Source organism: Anas acuta, chromosome 2 (genome assembly GCF_963932015.1).
Source record: "Anas acuta chromosome 2, bAnaAcu1.1, whole genome shotgun sequence".
Taxonomy (NCBI): domain Eukaryota; kingdom Metazoa; phylum Chordata; class Aves; order Anseriformes; family Anatidae; genus Anas; species Anas acuta.
In genome coordinates this window covers 95,038,076-95,060,849 of record NC_088980.1, presented here as the reverse complement: position 1 = coordinate 95,060,849, position 22,774 = coordinate 95,038,076, and the positions used below count along the sequence as shown (strand labels likewise).

The following is a 22,774-nucleotide window of genomic DNA, read 5'->3' as shown; positions in this document are numbered from 1 at the left end:
TATTTGTGTTTATTTAGGCACGAAGATTTCCTTAGAGTCCTTGAGACATCGATTGCGTGTTGTTGACTCTAGGTATCAGATGACCAAGTCTGTAGAGCCACAGAGGGTTCCTTTGTTCAAAACTGAATTTCAACTATCTATTCCTAATGTTGTCTTGAGACCAAGTCTTGAAGATATTCAGGTAACAGAATAATTGCACATCTCAGTCATTTTTGGTAAAAACATTTATAAATGTATTTTAAAACAAGATGTGCAAGTTTAATCTGGTATTACCAATAAAAAGAGGGGAGGAAAAGATGAAAATTCACGCGAGTTCATGTGACATCACTGGTTGCTAAGAACAAAGTCATTGATTATGTTTGTTACACAGGCCAGTAGAATTAACTTTTTTCCTAAAAGCTCAGTAACTCCTGTTCACAACCCTTTACTTAGAGGCAAATATTTCAAAGCAAATACAAAACCAAAAATGAATGCCATTGATACAGCCTGATTTGATGTCACTGATAAAGATATTTAAACAGCACTGGTCCCAGTACAGACCCATGGGTAGCACTTCTCATCACTGGCCTCCAACTGGACATCAAGCCATTTACAATCACTCCCTGGATGCAGCCATCCAGCTAGTACCTTATCTACTGAATAGTCCACCCTTCAAATCCATCTCTGTCAAATTTAGAGATAAGGATGTTGTATGTCAAAGGCTTTACAGAAGTCCAGGTATGACATTGGTCCATCAGGTGGTCTTCCCTTGTCAGCTGATGCAGTCACTCCACCATAAAAAGCCACTAGGTTGGTCAGGCACAATTTTCCCTTGATGAAGCCATGCTGGCTGTCTCAGATCACCTCTTTGTCTTGCATGTGCCTTAACATTGCTTCCAGGAGAATCTGTTCCATGATCTTTCTAAGCACAGAGGTGAGGCTCACTGCTCCTTAGTTCCCCAGGTCACGAACTCAACCAGGACATGGTCACTGCAGCCCAGACTTGCCTCCAATCTTAATCTCTGTAGTGAGTTCATCTGCGCTGATAGGCACCAGTCCAGTAACGCTTCTCCTCTGGTTGGTTTGTCTAGTAGCTGGACCAGGAAATTATCCTTGATGCACTCCAGGAGTCTCCTGGATTGCTTGCAGTCAGCAGTGCTGGTTTCCCAGCAGAGATCCATGTGGTTGAAATCCCCCAGCAGGATGAGTGCCTGCAAGTGTGATGCTTCTTGCAGCTGAAGCAGGAAGGCTTCATCCTCAGGCTTTCCTTGATCAGGCAACCTGCCGTAGACCCTAGCCACAAGCTGTCCTTTTTTGGTCTGGTCCTTAACTTTAACCCACAAGCTCTCAATGTATCTCTGGCAGTTTCTCAGAGGCTACCAGGCTTGGTAGCCTCTTCATACCACAAATGTGGGCCCCCAGCAGGCAGCAAACCTCTCTAGAGGGATTGTCTGGACAGCAAATGGGTGCTTCAGTGCGAAGCGAAGGACCTCCAATTACTAACACCCTTCATGCTTTTTGGTGGCACTGGTTCTAATGCAGGTGGTTAGTCTAACTTTGTATGATTGTCCTTTCCTGGGTCCTGACCATTACTTACATTCTCTCCTTTTTCCAGCACTGGGTTTTCTGCTGCTTAGGGGCAACTGGGGACAAGGGGGAGACCTCCTTTTGTTCTGAGCAGAAGCAAGGGTCCAGTCTCCCTTGTCTTGTGAGTCAGCCAAATCTATCAGCCCAGGGCTGGAAGCCAGCTTACTTGCCCCTTGCCAGGACTTAAGGCAGGGCTGTCGCTCAGCCCATGTCAGCACACAGTACCATGCACTCAGATCCCACAACTCAGGCCACAGAGCGTAATTTTAAAATACAATAGGTAGAAAATGTTATATAATAATTTATATAGTTCATTTCATAGATTACAAACTAGAACATCACAAGTTCAGACAAATTTATTCAGACTTTCTGATGTGAAAATTTAATTTATAATAACTATGTTTATAACACTTTTAAGGGGAAATAGTAGTATAATTGTTATGATCCCCAGTGATTCATGATTAATGTTCATAGATCTGTCTTATTCTTGTTTGAAAAACACATAAATGTAGGAGGACTGACTTCAATAAAGCTTTATGGAGTACTCTTTCCCATTACAAAATGTATTTTGGATGATCCTACTTCATGCTTATTAGAATATTTCTGATAAATATAGAAATATAACTTTTCCATTTTGGTATTTTTCGGAGGATCTTTTTTTTTTTTTTCCCTCTTATTTGTCATAATCTCTCTTTGTGCTCAAGGTAAATGTTTTGCTGTTTTCAGAGTGCTGTAAACAAAGCAGTAAATATAATATTATCAATAGCCAAAGATATCCCCCTATGGAAATTTGCTTACTTACATCATAAGCAGCAGGTGAGTGTTTTATTTTGATTATTTTAAAATTTCAATATTTTGGTTAACATTTCTTAATTTCACAAGAATATGTTCTGTAGCAATACCTTGATTTGTAATGTAGAAGATCTTTCTTTTCAGTGTCAACCTAGATTTTAATGTCTACATCAAGTTATTGAACAAAAGAGTAATCATTTATAATATTTATGTTTGGTGTTTTTTAGTATTAAAATCAAAAGTAGCTTTACTAGAAATCTTTTAAAAATACTGTTCAAGTGTGACAATGATGTGTGAAAACTAATGTTATCCATGTGTACTTCTGAGTTTAAATTACTGTTAGTTTTCCCAAGCAAAAACTGAATTTGAAACTAAAATAAATACAATATGCATATTTTAACTGGCATTAAAATGAGCAGTAAAACTTTGGGAAAGTCTGGGGTATAGATAGAAACTCAAATTTGCTGATGTACTCAAATTTGCTGCTGTACAGAAATGCACAATAATGCTAATCAGATGGCCTTAAGTCCATCCTCTAAAAATGAAATACAGACCTGTACTGAAAAGCATCCTTTTAAATATATCTTCCTATTTTGTCAATCCGACATGAAAAACAGATCAGCATATTTGAATGAAAAGAACCATTCATGTCCTGGAAACAAAAATGAGCAATTAGGACAGCATTAGCTGATATGCGTTTTCCCAAGCAGAATTTTTGGCTTACTTCTAAGCAGCCAACTCTGAACTGCCTTCAGCACTTTTTTTTTTTTTTGGCCAAGAAATGGGGATCGATTGTAATTCTGTGCTACAAGAGGCAGGAAGACCTGAGCAGGAGCTCCTGTACGAGCAGAAAATAGCACAATTGTACTAGTGTGTGACACATTTGACAGAAGTCAACCACAGATGATTAATATTAATTGCTCCACATTAAAAATATATATTTTTTAAATTATCTTCAACACTAGAGCTAAAGTTCTGTAAAAATACACTCTAAGAACAGGGAGTCTCCATGTGTCTTTTTTTTTTTTTGCACTTTCTGTCTGGTCATAGAAGTACTTATTGTGTACGCCTTATTGGGCATTCAATAATGTAAAATAAATAAAACTACTGAACATACATTTATTCTTGTTTAATTTATGCCAGGTTGAACAGGCTGTTGCCATAGAGCTAGGTGATGAGAACAAACTCGCCAGGATGGTGGCACTGAAGCCTTTAGACAAGCAGATCATCGAGCATAAGGATGTAAACAAAGTGGTGATCCAACTAAATACAGTTATCTTCTCTCTTAAAACTAAAGTGGCAGATCTTCTGAACAGCTTTTCTGAATTTTCAGTCATCTGGAACAAGGTTAAATACGTATTTAATGAAATATTTAGCTGTATTGGGAAATGTTCTACATAAAATGTTTAGGGTTGCATTAGGAGACTGGATGCTTGGTTTCATAGTAGAATATGTATGTGCATGTATGTCATTCTTTACCATTCAAACTACCTAACAAGAAGGCAGAAAAACAAAAAGAATGTTGGGAGCATAAGCAAACTTATACTTTTGTATGCTTATACATCTTTCTCACAGCATCTTGTCTGTAAAGGTAATAAAAAAGAATTATTTAGCAGAATCTCTGAGAAATTGCAGACTTCAAATCTTCTGAATATTTAACCGACTAGCTCTCCTTCAGCAAGCACTGCTGAAAGCATTTTTTCTATTTCTTCACAAAAAATGATAAACTCAGTCTAGGAAATATTTCCAGTAATACGGATTCCCAAGCAGAATGGAAAGCTGATAGAGTTGTCTTCATTAGGGAGTGAGTCCTATGACATAAATTGTAAAGCTCCAAGCAGTGTTCTGGCAGGAGATATTTCATGAATATCATTTCATGAGATTTATCACCTCGTATGCATTCTGACTAGTGAAATGCAACCTTGCGGGGAAGAACAACTGCTGGTCTTACCTATCAAAGGTGCTGTAGTCAGGCAGAGAAACAAGTAACCAAGATTAATTTTCTGTTTGTAACTGCTTACTATTTTTAACTTCTCCTTCCTAAACCAACTCATAGCCTATATTAGTGACCACCACATGCCCACAGCTGACTCCTTTGCAGTTAGAGTTCAGGCTGAGACAGGCCATTTGCACCTCTTTCAGGTTCTGGGCTTCCAAATATTAATGTTTATTTACCTCAGTTTTTGGAGATACTGACCGAGCTAACCACACATTGATGGTATGTTCTTTCCCACAGACAAGGGACAATCAGATTAGATGATGCAGTAGCATGATAATGCTTCTTTTTGCTAAAATCTTCCAAAATAGTTCATTTACTCCTTAACCTTAAAGCTCTTTAGGACCTGGCACTGTTTCCCCTACTCTGTATCATTTCTGTTACTCCACTGGGAGATATCACTTGAAATTGCTAAGTAGAATGGAGAAACCATATCAGATTCTCGGAGACCTCATGGTGCAGACTGTCACTGAGCTGGATAAAGATCATTTGTGTGTAATAATATAGCACATTTATTTAGACCCTATGCTGGTGATACTGAAGCTCTCACTTCCACAGAGACTAGCATACCTTACTAAAAGGCTGGATGTCACATTCAGTGGTCTATTCCCTTTGAACAACCTTCAACAAGCTAAATGCCCCTTCTTCCCTTATACCCATCATTCCCTGCCCAAGTGTGGTCGCTGACCTTGAATACCCCTTCCTCCTGTGTTTATAGCTAGAAACTGTAGTTAAATATACTCTTTCAGGAAGGGTGAAGGTGGCTGAGTACAATCACTACCGTTTAAATAGCTGTTAGAAGTTGTGAGCTGCTTTTGCTGGTTGGCAGATGGAAGGGAAGCTGGGAAATAAATATTTCCAGCAATGTTTTAGAAGCTGTAAATTTCATAGTAATATTTGTATGGATAAGGGATAGCCTGATTGGTGTCAGTTTTTGAATTATAGATAGATTTCAAATGTTTTAATAATGAATACTGTAAAGAGAGAAAGAATCAGGAAAAGCAGATCAAGTGAAGCAATCTGATCTTAATACTTATATCTTCAGCTCTATTAGAGAGGGATTATTTGTGTTTGCACAGTACATTAGACAGCCACATAGGCTATCGTAATACCAGTGCTAAGTAATAATTAAAATAAACTTTTATATAGGATCCAGAGGAAAAAGTGAAGGAATTTATAGAGACTAAACCAACAATGGCTGAATTCCAAAGCCAAATCAGAGACTTCTCTGTAAGTATTATGTCTTTAATAAAAATGAACTGTTCAGATAAATTGTAGTGAAATTAAACATTGATCACTTGTGTTTTTCCTAGCAATTAGAAATGCAAATCAGAGAACTGCCAAATCACCATGTACTGGAATCAGTGGATATTGCAACGGAGTCATTGAAAATATCCTTAATTCAAGAATGCCGCTCAAGACAAAGAACATTTGGATTAGCTTTGAATAAGAAGTCTGCCACAGACATGGATGAAATCTATTCCTTCATTGAAAATCTTAGCAAGAGATTAAGCAGGCCTATCCAGGACCTTGATGATGTACGGGGAGCAATGGAAGCACTAAAAGAAATTAGAGAGAATGAGATTAGAATTGACATGACAGTTGGACCTATAGAAGAGTCTTACTCTGTGCTTCATAAATACAATCTGCTCTTTCAAGATGGAAACACAGAAAGAGTTGATGGATTGGCTTATGCTTGGAAGAACCTCAACACACAGGTATCACAGCTGTGTTGTTTCTCAAAACACATCTATAGCAAAGTTATTTTCAGCCTTTTTAATGTTGAAAAAGCATAATAAAACTGTTTTCTTACTTAAAATGCTCTGCTTTTTTCCATTTCTTTATTCCTGTTTTTCATCTTTGTCTACATTTAGGCATTACAGGTTGAGGAGTTGCTGCTGAAAGTACAGCCAGGCATGAAAACAGATTTACTGAATGGTGTTCAGAAATTCCAGATTGATACTGCAGAATTTTACAAAGACTATGATGAAAAGTAGGTGAACTGTGATGCAGTACAATTATGCTTCATTAGTGACTGTTCGAAAATGGTGCATCTAAAGAGCTTCAGTAAATAAACACGAAACAGCCTCAGTGTATGTATGAAAGATGATTAAAAAAAAAAAAAAAAAGCCTAATTTCAGAATAGTGTAAGTTGGGCAGATACTCTTATGGTTACAGATTGAATACAATTTCAGTGCTGGAGCTGGTGAAATTCCAGAAGTATTAGTAGGTTGGGGAAAAACAAAACAAATCCTCAGTCCAGATCCAAATTGAAAGTCTTTTGCAGGTTCTAAACTCAACAAAGTACGTAAGCAGATAGTTAGGTGGTACCTTGGAAGTGAGTGGAGATTCCAGTTCTGGATGTTTCTAAGTTCACTGAGTTCTCTTTACAAGTATGTTTACATGTACTTTGGCTTTTTTAATTTAAATTGTGGAGTATGCGTGCTTCATTAGACACTTCCATGTTAGCGAGTGGTGTGGCACAAAGAAGGGAAGGCCAGAATTTGTTTTGCTTTGATCTGTTTTGGTTATAGGACAATATATGCACAGTATGTGTCTTCTGGCAAGAAAATTGTCAGCTGCTGATCCTGGATGTGCACTGCCTGAAGCCACTCTGGCAGTGCATTTGTGTGCACACCTGAAATTCAAGCTATAGACATAAGGTGAATGTGCCCCTAAAAGGAACCTGGTAGAGCATTAAGTTGCTCTGTGTAGATGCATGCGTAGTACTGACTGCATTTCTGCTCTCTGAGTTGTCTGGAGGACTTCGCGGAACCCCTCTGTGGCTGCTACCAATTGTAAGGACCTTAGAGACCTTAGACTCCTTTCTGGAGGTCCATTTTCCTGGGCTAAGGGCCAGCTTAAAGCTAATACATCTGAGGGCTCCACTCTTCCTTTGGTGGTCTAGAACAGAACACACTGAGATAGCTCTGCCAGGAGGCCTCAATAAGGGCTGACACCTCTCTCTGTGGGATCTGTTTTTAAGCTGAGGCTTTGCTGCTTGGCTCTCCCTTCTGACCTAGAGCTCCATCATCTAAAGCAGAAGATGATATCCTTGCAGATCCCCAAATATTGTTAAGATGCAGCAAGAAGTGGTCCCAGACACGAGTGCTGGAGATTACACTCAGTCCTCCAGATGAGATGGATTCATTAGGGCAAAATCACAATTATTCTATTATTTTTCTGATTGTTTAATTATGGTTCTAGTAGTTAATCTAGTAACAGCTACCACAGTTTTTACTCCTGAAATATGCCTACTGTCTTTCCCTTTTTAAGAGTATGAATACGTTCTGCAGAAGAAGCAAAAAGAAATGGAAAATAACAAAACAAAACATTTGTAGTTTTGCTGTTTGTCATATGTATTGGTAACACAGATGAATTGTATTATTAAAAAATCTGTTGGGCTTTCTGTCAGGGGATACTCAATATGTAGTGTTGGGACATGTATTTTCTCTTTCTAGCGTCTATGCTAGAAATCTATGAAGATTTCTTGGAAAAAAAATAAAATAAAATGTTAAATACTGCTCAGTAAGTCAGGCCTGTATTATGCTGTTGTGCTTCTTTGTGAAACCTGTATGGTTGTTACTTGCACTGACTATTTTATTTTATTTTATTTTATTTTGGTCTTTTCAGGGGCCCCAGTGTGGAGAATGTTCCTCCCCATGAAGCAAGTGACAGATTACAGATTTTTCAAGCTAAATTTGATGAACTGTGGAGGAAGTATATCTCTCTTTCTGGTGGGGAAGAATTATTTGGTCTTCCTATCACAGGTATTTTCTTAGGGAATAAGGACACCTGGTCCTAGGCTATTATATATAGATATATTTTGATGGGCCCTGCTTAATGCATTTAGTGTTGGATTCATTGCAGAAGAATTCCTTGCAGTAAATTTTAATTTTAAATTTGTGGTTGTGTTCCTATGAATTGAAACAGTGGCTGTCAGTCTGCACATACATAAACATCAAGTGTAAAAAAATGCAGTGCTCCATGCATCTCAGGAAGGATCCAACTGCTCAGCTCTCTTGCTTTTTCTGTTCAGAGCCAAGCACATCTCCTCTTTGGTTTCCTCTGTGTCCAAATTTGGGGAACATGTCAAAGAATTACTCAGGTTGTCCCTCTACCAGATATATAATGAATAATAATGGTTGTGCAACTGATCTATAATACCTTTGTGACTCATAATCAGGCACATTTCAAGTTTTGGAGACCACCATGTGAATTACAGATACAGCAGAAAGTATGATAAACACTTTAATTGCTACATACTAAATTCAGTATTTTCTTGTCTGAAGACATAAGCAATAATCATGATATATTTAACTAGGACGTCCCAAAGAGAGAAACTAAACAAAATATTTCAGTTAAGGAGGTCTATTTTAATTAATCTTATCACATAGCGTATGTTATATTTCTAATTCAAAAGCAACTATTCCCTTCCCCCCCAGCCTCCGCTTCTGAAGTAAATACCACAAATTAAGATGGGGGGTATTTTAGTTTTTGTATAAGACCACAGTACATTTCTTGACATTTCAACTACTTTTTCAACATTATCTCCTTCACAGAGATAGGTGAAGCACCTCCCATGTAAAATTACATTTGCCATTGTAAAAGAATTTTTATTAAAAAAACAGCAATCTAAATAATTGCTGTGTATTAAAATCTGGTGTCCTTACATAATGTAAGTATGAAAATTTGTCATATTAGACAGTAGAAGACTGCAAAGATGATTTTATTCATGTATTTTATGCATGTATTACATATCAGTTTCAGGAATACATGGATTTTTATGTTCATGGATGCAGTTGTACCTAATTAACATTCATAAACTTCTCTTTTTAAAATTTGAAACAGAGTATCCTGAACTGCACAAAATTAAACGTGAGCTTTCATTGCTTCAGAAACTTTACAGTCTTTATAATTCAGTTATTGATAATATCAATGGATACAATGAAATACTTTGGAATGATTTAAATATTGAAAAGATCAACAACGAACTTCTGGATTTTCAAAACAAGTAAGTTGTTATTTATTGAAGTGTGTGCAGTTTTTATTTCTCACTTTTCTGTTTTAATTATATTGTGAAAATTACCCTGAGGGGCAAAAATGTCTTGATTTATTTCAAACTCAGGCTCGCTTGAGTGCTCATCACAGTTGCACTAAGTTTCAGACTGGTTCAATACGCAGTTGGCACGTGATCTTGCTTAGACCAGCCCGTGAGGCTTTGCGGGGTTTAGTAACCTTGTAAGTTGTAGCTTATTTAATTAATAAAACTAACTGAAGGTACGTAAACCTGAGGCAAGGTGACTGTAAGCAGGAATAACCTTCATAGGTGATGTACAGTCTTTTCAGTGATTCAGTTTACAGCTAATTAATTGTTAGTCTGGGTTGTCAGGCAGAATTTTGATGTTACTGTGTGCTTTTGTGCATTTGTATGGAATTAAATTATTTTAGCACGGGTAGGTACTCACTCTGAATTCCGAGAGGTTATTTCTGAGGTTTGAGAGGAAGAATGTATTTTCCACGTTATGTACAGGATAGCTGTTAGGTGAAATCATTTTTGTCAAAATCAAAGGAATTTTTCTTCTGTGTTGGTAAAGACACACGTTCAATTTTGAACAGCTATGGCTGGGTCAGCAAGACTTCCATTGTCCAGCTTGTAATTTGTCTGTTCCTTCAGAGGCAAGCGCTCATGAACCAACAAGGTTTTTTTTTTTTCCTTTTTTTTTTTCCTGTCTCTCAGACAACTCTCTTTGAATTCTGATTTCTGGCACTGGAGGATGCACAGAGTTACTAGAAAAAAAAGGAATATTGTTACAGTCAAAAGTGGAGAGTTGATGTTCAGGCCTTAAGTATTCTGTGCATCCATTCATTCCTTGAGAGTAGTTACCTATTCCAGTCTCTCTTTTGCTCTTAATGGGTTTACATACTCTATGTCAGAAACAAATTACATGCACAAGTTTGAATACAAATATGCGGTATTTTTATCCTATCATCCGGAGGGAAAACACATCATGTTTTTTTTTTCTAATGAAAAACAGATGAAATGTTTTCTATCTTCTTTTATATCAACATTTGCTTCACTTCTTTACGCAGTGGCACTGATGACTTTCTCAGTGAGTTTTGTCAAGACAATTTCATACTCAATATAAAGAGCCTTCTCTTCTGCAGAGCCTTTCTTCTGGAACAGCCAGCCTCTTTGCTTCACACAGTTCTATCAGCTTTTGATTTTGGATTCACCAATGTGACCTGAGAGAGACTTCAGTGTATTTGGCATATCTTTCAAGAGTTTGAGATCAATTTTTTATTTATTTTTTTTTCTCTCTCTCATTCCACCTCTTTGAAAAGTGTTGGAAAGGTTACTTGTGCTCAGGCTTTTTAGTCATATGATATTTTGAGCATGTCACCATTTTATCAATTTTTACCATTTCTGTAGACACTGAAGGGGTGCAGTAGAGATTTTATTCCTTTCCTGGAAAATCTGAGTGAGTGAATTAGTTTTTAGTCATTAGTTAAAAAAAATAGATTTTTTTAGATTAATAGTAAAAATGAATGTATTTAAAATATATCACCTGTTCGATAAGTCTGGATATCATTTCAGTAGAATTTTGTAATCCACGTCATCATTTTTTCTACATATAATTATGATTCACAGGGTGGCATAAGTATTTTTATGTTGTCTTTTAGTGGAACTCGAAAGGAAGCCACTGCATGATAACAGCTTTGAACATTACGTGTTTCTATTTACTTCACGTTCCTTTTTATTTTTATTTTGTACCCCCTCAAGTGATTTGGAGCAGAGAGACCACCAATAGGCAGTAAACATTTTTTATAATATAACTCTAACCCAGTACTATCCTTCCTTTGGCAGACTTGCTAGCATTATTGGATCAAGCTGCATGTATTCTCTTTAATTCTAGAGAATTTTAAACAGTGTACAGGGAATACCCACAGAAATAACTAAGATGGTATGTTGTGTTAAGAAATGGGCAGGAATACTGGAAATGATGGTAGTATTTTCACACAATTCTAAAGATACACATAGTTCTTTAGTGTAGTTCTTAGTTCTTTAGTTCTTTTTTGCTACTCCTTTTAAAAAATAGTATAGTAGAAAACAGAATCATGAAGATTCTTAAAAATCACCGTTGGTGCAAATAATTCCATTTAAAAAGAGATTAAAAGGATAAATACTTATATATATATTTTTTTTAAAGGCATTTGGAAAGGAACATTATAGAAGTTTACAGTAACACCTAGAGGGAAATTTCCCTTTTATAACAATGTTACTTTTTCCCTTTCTAACTTATTTTATTAAGAGAATGTCCAGTAAGTCTAAGAAGGAAATTTAAACTTGACAATGAAGTATTTTTTTATGTAGAACATAAGGCATGAAACTTGCTAGAAGTTATTGCTGATATCAAAATAAAGAAAAATGTTATTTGTGTTTAAAAACGATCAGTTTTCATTACCAGGTGAAGAGATCCATTTCCAATCGCAAGCCTAAGGCAGTGTTTGTAAGAATATTGTTGTGCCTCAGCATAGAAGTAGCTAGAAACTGGGTTGGAAGGGACCTTAAAGAACATCCAGTTCCAACCCTCTGCCATGGGCAGAGACACCTCCCATCTACCCCACAACAGCAAGCAGTGAAGAATTGAGACATGCTCCCGTGTTGTGTGACAGATCTGTCTGATTTTGAGCTGTGAAAAATGAAAAATTTCTTTGAAGGAATTTTTCATTATGGATTGGTTTTGTGCTCTTTCTCCTTTCTGCCAATGATCTGTAAGAGAAACGCTGCCAGCCTTTAGTCCATACCTTTGGCAGATGTAAATTGACCTAATTTGTTAGAAGGAAATGGAGCTGTGACAATTCATAGTACTTGATATTCTTAATTTTCATTTCTTCTTCATATTGAACTTGTGCATTAAGGAAGACTTTTCTTTAACCATCTTTCATACAAACAAGATATAAAACAGGACTTATTTGATTGAAACTGAAGTATTTTTCTGTTTGCAGGCAGATCAATTTTGTTTTAGGATGTATTTTATTTTGCCTGAAAAAATGTTTTGTTTAATCCTTTTTTTTCCCTTTACAAAATGGGGTGTATTTTCAAATTTTTCATAATGCAGTGATACTGCAAAGGCTTAAGTTCAGACATAGGTTTGTACATAAAATTAACCTTTTTAGTGTAAACTGAAATGGAAACCAAACTGTTCAAGTGTGGCTTCTACTGTCTTTAGCAGTGTTCCATGCCTGCAGTTGGAAATAATAGGCTATATTTTATGTTGTGAGCTTGTAACAGGATTTTTTCTTTATGGGTCCACTGGTTGAAAAATGAAAATATATTCTATTATTAAATATTGAATTGTGGTTACAAAATATCATTTATTTCTTCTTTTATGTTTATTTTATAGAATCCGTAAGTTACCTAAAGCACTGAAGGAATGGCAAGCATTTCAAGACTTAAAAAAGAAAATTGATGACTTTGCAGAAAGCTGTCCTTTGCTTGAAATGATGGCAAACAAAGTATGCTTGGCATAATGATTTGAAGATAAAATTCACTTGAAAAATTGTTTATGACTACAGGAGGCTTTTTATGATTACTTTTACTGATTAAAACAGCTTTCTTTTTTTGAAAAGAAAAAAAAGTAGTTACCATTAGTTACAGAAAAGTAAAATAAAAAACTTCATGGTGTGATTAGGAGAACTATTAATGCTTTCAGTAGAGGGGAAGTCCAGACTCCTCTATTTGTTTAACAGATATATCAGATTAAGATCATTCACATCTTAAAAATATTAGATTAAAAAAAAAAACTTTCCTAATTCCTTTTGTAGGCAATGATGCCACGACACTGGGAAAGAATTGCACAAGTAACTGGACATCACTTTGATGTTGACTCTGAAAACTTCTCTTTGAAAAATATAATGGATGCCTCTTTGTTAAAATATAAAGAAGATGTTGAGGTATATATTATTTTCTCTTTGTTTTTAATGATTTTCTTGTGATCTGAATTCTGTACTTTTGGAATCCTGTTTCTAGTCAGCTTTGTAACCTAAACAAATTTGACTTTGGAGGATTCTTTTGAAGAATAGAGTTTGGTAGCTGATAACAGCAATGATGATTAGTTTATTTCCTTTTATCCTTTTATTAGCTAAAATTTTATCAGTTTAAAAGTTTTTTTAAAAAAAAAAGTTTATCAATTTTTTATCCTTTTATCAGTTAAATAAAAAACTGATGTTACACTAATCCCTCCCTAGAAGGAATTCTGTTGTTTTAAGAGTAGTGTGATTCTGTCATACTTCTGTTTCAGGGTTTGCCTACTTCTATATATATATATTTTTTTAAGTGTTTCATCAGAGGAAAAAAAAAATAGTCATCATAAATCTGATCCTGTTAAATGCTTGAAATCCTTGGAATGTTGTAGAAGTGAGGCATTTTACTAATCGAATACTTAAAAAGTATTAAAGGACAGTAGGGTTCTTTTATATTTAAAACTGACTCTTCACACAAGCATATAGGAATGAGAAAGCTTGTGTAACATGCACAGACTACAAAGATATTGCCCCCTCCATTTTGGGGACAATTGTCATCTAGCAAGTACTAGCTTTATGCTATTGTTACCTTTTGCAAGCATAAAGAATAACTAAAAATAAAGAAGGAAAGATCCAGCTGTTTCAAACTTCAGTTTCATTGTGAATCTGTTTGCTAAACCTGTGGTCTCTCCACAGTAGTGAGCTGATTTATCTAGTTCCACAAAGGAGGTACACTTCTAAGACAGAAACATGAAAAATCAAATCTCAGCTATACCCAATTTCCAGGCAAGAATTTAAGCCTTTTAAAGGGTTCAGAGTGATAGCTTTACATTCAAAGGAAGATCTTAAGCCTGTGATGGCATCTAGTATACTCCTGAACCTGAACTTGGGGTAGTCCAATCTGAGTAGCTGCTCTTTTTCTTTCTGATGCAATAGCCAATTTCATGATATTCCTGTCCTCATGGTCTTCAAGAGGTAGCAGACAGTCATGTTGCCTCCACACACTCTGTTCTTAGACTGCTTCCTGGTTTTGACTGGTAATGCGAATTTTCCCTAACCCCCCTCAGTGGATATACTGGACTTCCAATTTCAATATGCGCAGAGAGGTAAGTTCTGCCTGCAGGTTTACTGAGTTGGTGAACTTTCAAAAGTGTAAGGTGACCAAGTGCCAATAAACTATTTCATTTACAAATAATTCTGTAATAAAATCTAGTGGTATAGCATAATACTTTTGAGATGTTTTGATGTATATTTCCATTAGCTAGAGCTCATACTGAAATCTGGATCTAGCTAATGAATTTTAATTGCCTTTAAGAGTGTGCATTATGCTAGCCTTAAAGGAATACCAATTACTAGTTTAATTTTACATAGGATATATGCATCAGCGCTGTTAAAGAAAAGGATATTGAAGCAAAATTGAAGCATGTCATCAGTGAATGGAGTACTCATACTTTCAGTTTTGGCCAATTCAAAGCACGAGGAGAACTCCTTCTGAAAGGATCAGATATATTAGAGAAAATAGCCTTGGTGGAAGACAGCCTGATGATATTGGGGTCACTCATGAGCAACAGGTATAAAAGTTAAAATATGCACGTATTGTGTAAATCTATTCAAAACCAAAAGTAAACAATTATCATCTAAGGGGTTTGTTTGTTTGTTCCCTTTAATTCTTGTTTATACAGGTATAACGCACCGTTTAAATCCACTATACAACAGTGGGTCCAGAAGTTGGCCAACACTGCAGAAATAATTGAAAACTGGATTGCTGTACAAAACCTCTGGATTTACCTTGAAGCTGTGTTTATTGCTGGAGACATTGCAAAACAACTACCTCAGGTATGCTGAATTATGATAATATGTCAATGGCTGTATGTTATAACAAGAGATTAGCCACATCACAGAGTTTACTTAAAAAGGCATTATATTAATAAAGGTTTGTGGGTTATCCACAGGCACTTCAGAAGAAGTTTTGCCAAACTGAGGTCTGTCTGGTTGAACTGCATAGAACTTAGTGAAACCTAAAGGAACAGGATTGTTTATAATTCAGGCTCAACTGTCCTTGTCAGCTTGCATTATTAGTGAATCATATGATAGCACAGGGTTCAGTACTACTTAATGGTACAAAACTGGTTTATCATGTCTTCCATATATGGAAATATTCCTTTCTCCCTATGTGCATGTTAGTAGTGTCTAAGTTAAATAATGCAATTTTCTGTATGTTCTGTACTTCCTAGGACTCAGTATAACTAAGTCCCACAAAGAGATGCTGGGAGACTTGGGCAGCTACATGTATTGTAATCTGTGTGAACTATTGCATTCTCTTCAAAAGGCAGTTTTGGCCTTCCATGAAGGCAGCTGCAAAAGGTTTAAGAAATGCTCTGACTTCCTGCAAGAGAGAAATACTAGAACAAGTCATCTTCTCTCTTGCCTCTCCTAGTGAGAAGCTTTCCTATCATTTCAACACACCACAGTTTAGTACCCTCCATGAGGGTACCAGTTCTATAGCTTAACAAAACCAAGATGATTTGGAAATTATTAAATACAAATTTATTTCAGGCCACACTTTATATAATTAAAGACTTACAATTTCCAAAAGTAACATTAATTTTTGTAACTTAAGTAAAGCTTTCTTAACTGTTATGTTAGATAATACGATTATTTTTTTTAGTTCATGAGATGTGTTTATATTTTTAATATTTATCAGAGAATCAATAGGCAGTTTCTGCAGATGAACAAATACCACAGAACAAGTGAAGCATTAGCTAACTGCTGAAACTACTTCTTACAAGGATGATATGTGAACTACTATTCTGGAAAAAAGCAAATGTGATTACTGCCTTTAAAGAAAGAGGAGAAGGAGGAGGAGGAGGAGCTTGGTGGAGAATTAATCATAGATTTGGTGGGCTTAATTGCAATACCTGCATGCATACCACTACAAAAAATCAAGTGGTTTGTAAGCATCTGAAAGTTAACAAGGAGATTAATAACAGTTGGTATGGTTTTATTAGGAGCAAAACATATCAAACAAATCTAGCTTATTTTTAGTGTGGATAGCATGCTTTGTGGATAGAGGGAAAAAAAGTAGTTGCTATATACCTTGATAAGCTTTTGACACTCTCACAGTACTGTCAGGAAATTAGTTTTTGATTGTTGCTCTGAAGCATACAGGCAGAAAAGTGAAATGCATGAACAGAAATAGCAAGAATATTTTACTATTTTTTGGCTAAAGAAACCCATAGATAAATATGAGAGAGAATGGAAGAGAGTGATAAGAATGAGGAGCTATCCATGATATACAAGAAAAGATTCAACAAGCTGGGCTTTTTTGGCTTGAAGGAGAGGTAAAACTGAGGGGAAGACCTGTTTTGGATGCTCTCTTGATCCATACTTCTAGCTCTCTGATTATTTATGACCTTGTTAACATTTCATCTGTTGTAGGTGAAGAGTTTTTAAAGTTGATATATCCAGAGTAGAAGAATATTTACTTTCCAGCTCTCAGTAGTTGAGAATTTGTTTCCCATCACCTACCTACAATACTTCACTAGTGCAGCAGTCACAGGCTGTTTATATGGTTTTTGTTAGTAAAGTATTACTGCTAAGTTACTCCTCATAACCTTTGTGGAGCTGTCCGTATTGCATTACACTATGTTGTGTGCTGCTATTAGGAAGACTCATTTGTGAGAAGGTTGCTGTTTGTTTTTTAATGCAAGTGTGTTGGAATCCTTTTGCATGGACAATTTTTTGGTGCTTAGCATGAAGAAAAAGACATTTCCAGAGCTATCATGTTGGACTCTTTCTCTTGCAATTTGAACTCTGATCATATAAACACTGAATATTGTAAGCATGCCTATAAATATTCATATATTAGCAAAAAAAAAAAAAAAAAGACTTGAGCTGCAGAGGAAATGTTAAACTGTTACCTTGCCTGGTGGAGTTCTTTGATTTTTAGAAATTGGCAAATATGAGGAAGAACTAATGTATTTTTCACATACTCCAGGAAGCCAGAAGATTTCAGAACATTGATAAATCATGGCAGAAAATCATGCAGAGAGCCCATGAAACGTCAAACATCGTACAATGCTGTGTTGGAGATGAGACTTTGTCACAGCTATTGCCACATTTGCTGGAACAATTGGAAATCTGTCAGAAATCCCTGACTGGGTATTTAGAAAAAAAACGGTTAATATTTCCAAGATTTTTTTTTGTGTCTGATCCTGCTCTTCTGGAAATCCTTGGTCAAGCGTCTGATTCCCATACTATTCAGGTATAAGTAATAAAGCAATATTGTTCCTACAGTCAATATTAGTAAGTGAGTACCACATTTAGTTGAGTGAATTTTTTTCATTTGTGGAAAACCTACAGAAGGGTCTAGTACACAATTTAAAGGTAGAGTAAGAATGCCATATCAGATCGGTTTATGCAATTTTTTTTTTTTTTTTTTTTCTGATTCTATTGTAGGCACACTTATTAAGTTTGTTTGACAATGTTAACCGAGTTGGATTTAATGAAAAAAGCTACGACCAGATTTTGTTGTTTGAATCTCAAGAAGGAGAACAGGTCAATATTATTGAACCAGTTATAGCTCAGGTAACAGCAGTATAAATTACACTTTTTCATGACTTGATTTAAAGTAGATTTATGTTGTAGTGACCAACAGTGTTGCATCGTGTTACAATTTGACTAGCCGAATGAAAACCTTCCAATGTGAACAGCATAATCAAGGCCGGAAAGGACAGGAGTCTTGTGTCATTCTGTAACAATTACTTTAGCTGTTTTTTCCATCAGTGCTGATATGAAGTGCTAAATCCATCACTATAAGGGCACACAGAAATGCAGTGGAGCAGAAGGAGGACAGGAATCTTTTAGGTTAGAGAATAACATAAAAAAGCAAAGAGAATAGCAAACAGGGGAGTGGGAGTTTGAAGGACTGGAAAAAAGAAGTCACACAGGGCTGTTTCTCCTTGTGAATTATTCATAAACTAATTCTTTAAAAGTATTTTCTTGTTTATTTCAGGGCAATGTGGAATTCTGGTTAGGTCAGCTGCTGAATGGGATTAGGAAAACAATCCACACCATCATTAGAGAGGCATCAGTGGCCATTAGCGACTCAGGATTTAAACTGTATGATTTTCAGGCAATGTTTCCTGCACAAATAGGACTTCTGGGAATTCAAATGATTTGGACCAGAGATGCAGAGAATGCTCTGAACAGTACCAAAACAGACAAAAAGGTAGTATTTAATGAATCTCTGGGGATTAATTAAAAATATTGTTTGGATCAGTACATATTGTGAAAAAATAAAGTAATTCATAGGAAAAAGCAAAAAATACAAATTAAGTAACCTGAATATGAAATTAACTAACAGGAAAATAAAATAATTAAAAGTGTTAAGAGGTCACAAATCCCCCAGCATATGCTTTAAAATTGTTTCTAATCCTGTGATTTCTCTCTATTGTTTTGACAGCACATTAATCTTGAGAAGAGCTAATTTGTCAGTTTGGGAATACAGTGAATCTCATCCTATTACTTTCCCAAAATCAGATTTGGAAAGAAATAAGAGCTCCCCATATTTGGAGAAATATTTCAACCTTATGGGCTTTGGTCTACTGTAACAGTGTGTTATAATCTGCAGTTAGTGAGCTCTATTTTTTTTAGGCAAGGGAATGAATAGAAGCTATTTGAAGAGATGCTGGTTTCATCTCAAACACTCAAAGAAGATATTGTTAACAGCAAGGTGTTACTAATGTAATAAGACTGATTCTCTAAAGTAGGAAGGAGAGGATATGAACTAAAGAGTTGAAAATTACTGTTAATCAGGAATATACTGTGAAATGAGACTAAGAAATAGTAACACCATACTACCATAAATGAAAATGGAGGAGAAAGGTACTTTGTTGTACTTTTAGAGTCAATTAAAACAGACTCTAGTCTGCAGAGAAGACCATTTAGTGCCTCCTTTTCTGCATCATACAAAATTTAAAAAGGGTGCAGACCAGTTTTTAAAACTAACTAGACTCAGATTCTTTTGCATTGCCTAGAAGTTTGTCGGACAAGCATCATATATTTTGGAGGGGTAGAGAGATTCAATACTGCTCCGTTACTTTTGGAGTGTTTTTAGCAGTTATTTTCTCAGCAAACAAGGGGAGTTTTAGGGTTTGCATATATTCACAGAAAGCTTGTGTGATTGTTCTCTCACATACTTGTAACAGGAATAAATATGAACTGCCCTTTCTGACACCTCAGTGCTTAATGATTTATTGTGTACCAGGAAAATCACTGACATAGGCTGACACAGTTTACCTAAATCAGTACGGTATAGTCATTTTGTATTTTGTGGAATTTTGAAACAGAGTGTGCTACCACATAAGAAATTATTATTTCAGCAGTGGTATTAAGAGTATGAGATAGATCTCTAGGTTTCTGTGCCCTCCCTGAAGAGTAGATACTGGTCAGGCTAATGTTTAATACCCAAACACAAAGGCTTATGGTTCTAAAAAAGTACATGCAATCATTTGAAGTTGTAATATATAGTAGAGGGAACACTAATCTTGGAATAAAATCTCATGTGACCTGTTCACCTAGATATATAATGATATTGTATTTTGTTGGGCTAGGAATGTGTGCACGGAAGGCAGCCTGCATATCCAAATTTAGGATTCTAAACTTAATAAATACAAAGAAAGTCATAGATTTCGTGAGCACAGGTGTTTGCAGATATTTTTTTTAAACACTGGAAAAACAAATTATTTTTGTATTAATATGACTGTTCTTGCTATATGGAAAAGGTAATGCACACAACAAATCAGAAGTTTTTGGAGCTTTTGAATGATTTGATCGATATGACAACACACGATCTGACAAGAATGGAGCGCACAAAATATGAAACTTTAATCACTATTCATGTACACCAGAAAGATATCTTTGATGATTTGGTAAGTTTTTGAAAACCTTTAAGGGACTTTCTCTATGGAAGCTTTTGTGCATATAATTTATAAACAAATCTTACAATGTATTCTCTCTGAGTAGCTCTGATATTAGTGCTGTGATATAGCATATCTGTTCTATTCAGTTTCATTTCATATAGATGTCATGCAGAGATAAGGGTGAATTATAGATAAGTTCATGGATTCAGGCTTACTGCTCTTCAGTTTTTAAAACGGTTGTTGATACTCATGCAAAAATTCATTGTGGGCAAAAAGCTTAAATTTTTAGAATTAAGATGTTCTCACAAATTGAAAATTTAATAAATTATTTAAATAAAATGTAAAAAAAGAAAAAATGGCCCTTTAGTATTGCTATCAATTGTATGTTTTCCAGTCTGGCCTCTGTGTTGATTTAAGGTAACAGTTATTTGAAGATTAAAGCAGTGAGGTTTCACATGTTTGAAATGGAGAGCAACAATACCCAGAACAGATATTTAAACGTTTTGTTTTATTTTTATAATTGGGTTGCATCAAATTTCCATTAGATAAGCTTTTTCAATATATGAAACTACATTTACAAAAATGGGAGTAAAATAACTTTCAAAAAGCTTGCACTATGGAAAGGTTAGTAATACAATACAACGCTGTTTAATTTGTATGTGTACTTTAGGAAGATAAATATTATATGCCTGTGTAAAGAAAGAAAATCATCAAGAAATACTAAAAGTTGGAAAGAAAACTGCCAGGTTCTAAGTTAAGCAAATGGTTTTATCCTGTGCTCATAATTTTTGATTTTCATAATTGGTTTCTTAATTGGACATTTCATTATGAATTAATGTAATGTCATATTGTACGAAATTGAATCACAGAAAATGGGCTAATTTTAAAGTGTCTATACGTAAAATAAAAAATCAAGGAGAAATCCAAGGCAAGGATCCTTAATTGATTCATCTAATATTATCCCATTCTGTTAAAACATCCTATTCCCTGCTAAATGATGTTTTTTTTTTTTTTTTTTTTTTTTTTTTTTTGATTAAGAGAAAGTATGGGGAAGTGGTTGGGAAACCATAATCTCTCCTTTCCCTTGAAGTATATCTACAATGCCAATAACCACGTATTTTGTAAGAGAACAATGGTTTTGAGATCATGTGTCAAATATAATGGATCAAGATTTATTAACATACTACAGTTCTAAACATGTGGCATCTTCATACAGAAGAATATATCCCAACTAAAGAAGTACATAGACGTGTAGAATGCATTCCATCTTTGTCTAACATTTAATATTTCCATGAGTAGTGACATCATGCAGTGTAACCAATATTATTGCTTAGCTTTTTATGAAGCTTACCATCCTTTTTCTTCAATATCTTTCTACAACAAAATCCACAATTTCTCTACACAATTCAGAGGAAAATCAAAGTGATCAGAAAGATTAAAAAGGATCAGATTAAGTCATACAATGAGGATTGAAAAGAATACTGGATGTCTTGAATCCTGACTCATTTTATGTTCAGTCTTTGATCTCTTGAATTTATGCATAGCAGATTTTCTTGTGTAGGGAGAACAGAACTGAAGATGAATTTGTTATACTGTTTCTGTATTAATAATATTTCTCTTCTATTGTAGGTCCGTATGAATGTTAAATCTCCATCTGATTTTGAATGGCAAAAACAGTCTCGATTTTATTTTCTCGAAGACTTGGATAAATGTGTTATCCAAATCACTGATGTAGAGTTCACCTACTGCAATGAATACTTAGGGTGTACAGACAGACTTGTTATAACTCCTTTAACTGACAGGTAACTATAAAAAGATGGCAGTATATAGTACTTGAAGCAAAGACTTATTTTCTTTAACTTTCATGAGAGTCAGAATTCATTGGTTTGCAGTATAGTGCTGCAATATTGATGCCGAACAGCAGAGGCCAGTGCTTATATATTCATTTAGAGAAAACAGGCACCCCAGCGAGGGACCCTGACTTTTCTTTGAATGTTTGTTTGAGCTGTGTGTGCTGTGGTAGATATTGAAAGCTTACTTGTGCTCAAGGTGACCATAGCTAAATGTCATACACTACATCCACTAAACAAAGTGGATCCACGTAACAGTATGTTGCTGCTTTCAGTAACCTAATTGTTGCATTTGAATTTGGGGTTATGGCAAATAATTAATTTGAAGTCATCTAAGAGCTAAAAATCAGTAACTTAGGACATTGCCTCAAATAACTAGTAGAAGCATGGTTTAAAGAAAGGCCCATGGAGTGCAAAAAGAAAACAAAACAAAACAACAAAAACATAAGTTTTGAACACAAAATTTATGGAGAACTTTTTATTGCTGAAGAGTTATGCATCACAGTACAAACTCTGTTATATGCATATATTCCTGAAGTACTCAGTAGTGCTTCACCTAGGCAAGAGGCAGTTGTATTCATGATGCCAAAACTAGTTATGTGTGAACAGGAGTGTCAAAA

At 35.3% G+C, this 22,774-nt stretch overlaps 1 protein-coding gene across 1 annotated transcript in view; it reads left to right on the top strand.

The window, feature by feature from the left end:
• Positions 1–22,774, top strand: part of LOC137850821 (dynein axonemal heavy chain 5-like) — a 147,919-nt gene that overhangs the window by 29,658 nt on the left and 95,487 nt on the right. Inside the window, exons 24-40 of the mRNA XM_068671256.1 lie at positions 18–181; positions 2,293–2,382; positions 3,502–3,705; positions 5,504–5,584; positions 5,668–6,072; positions 6,229–6,347; positions 7,988–8,124; positions 9,206–9,368; positions 12,763–12,874; positions 13,184–13,312; positions 14,753–14,952; positions 15,064–15,217; positions 17,379–17,645; positions 17,840–17,968; positions 18,396–18,611; positions 20,167–20,313; positions 21,934–22,106. Of these exons, the coding sequence (XP_068527357.1) occupies positions 18–181; positions 2,293–2,382; positions 3,502–3,705; positions 5,504–5,584; positions 5,668–6,072; positions 6,229–6,347; positions 7,988–8,124; positions 9,206–9,368; positions 12,763–12,874; positions 13,184–13,312; positions 14,753–14,952; positions 15,064–15,217; positions 17,379–17,645; positions 17,840–17,968; positions 18,396–18,611; positions 20,167–20,313; positions 21,934–22,106 (2,890 nt within the window). The remainder of the gene's footprint in view (positions 1–17; positions 182–2,292; positions 2,383–3,501; positions 3,706–5,503; positions 5,585–5,667; positions 6,073–6,228; positions 6,348–7,987; positions 8,125–9,205; positions 9,369–12,762; positions 12,875–13,183; positions 13,313–14,752; positions 14,953–15,063; positions 15,218–17,378; positions 17,646–17,839; positions 17,969–18,395; positions 18,612–20,166; positions 20,314–21,933; positions 22,107–22,774) is intronic.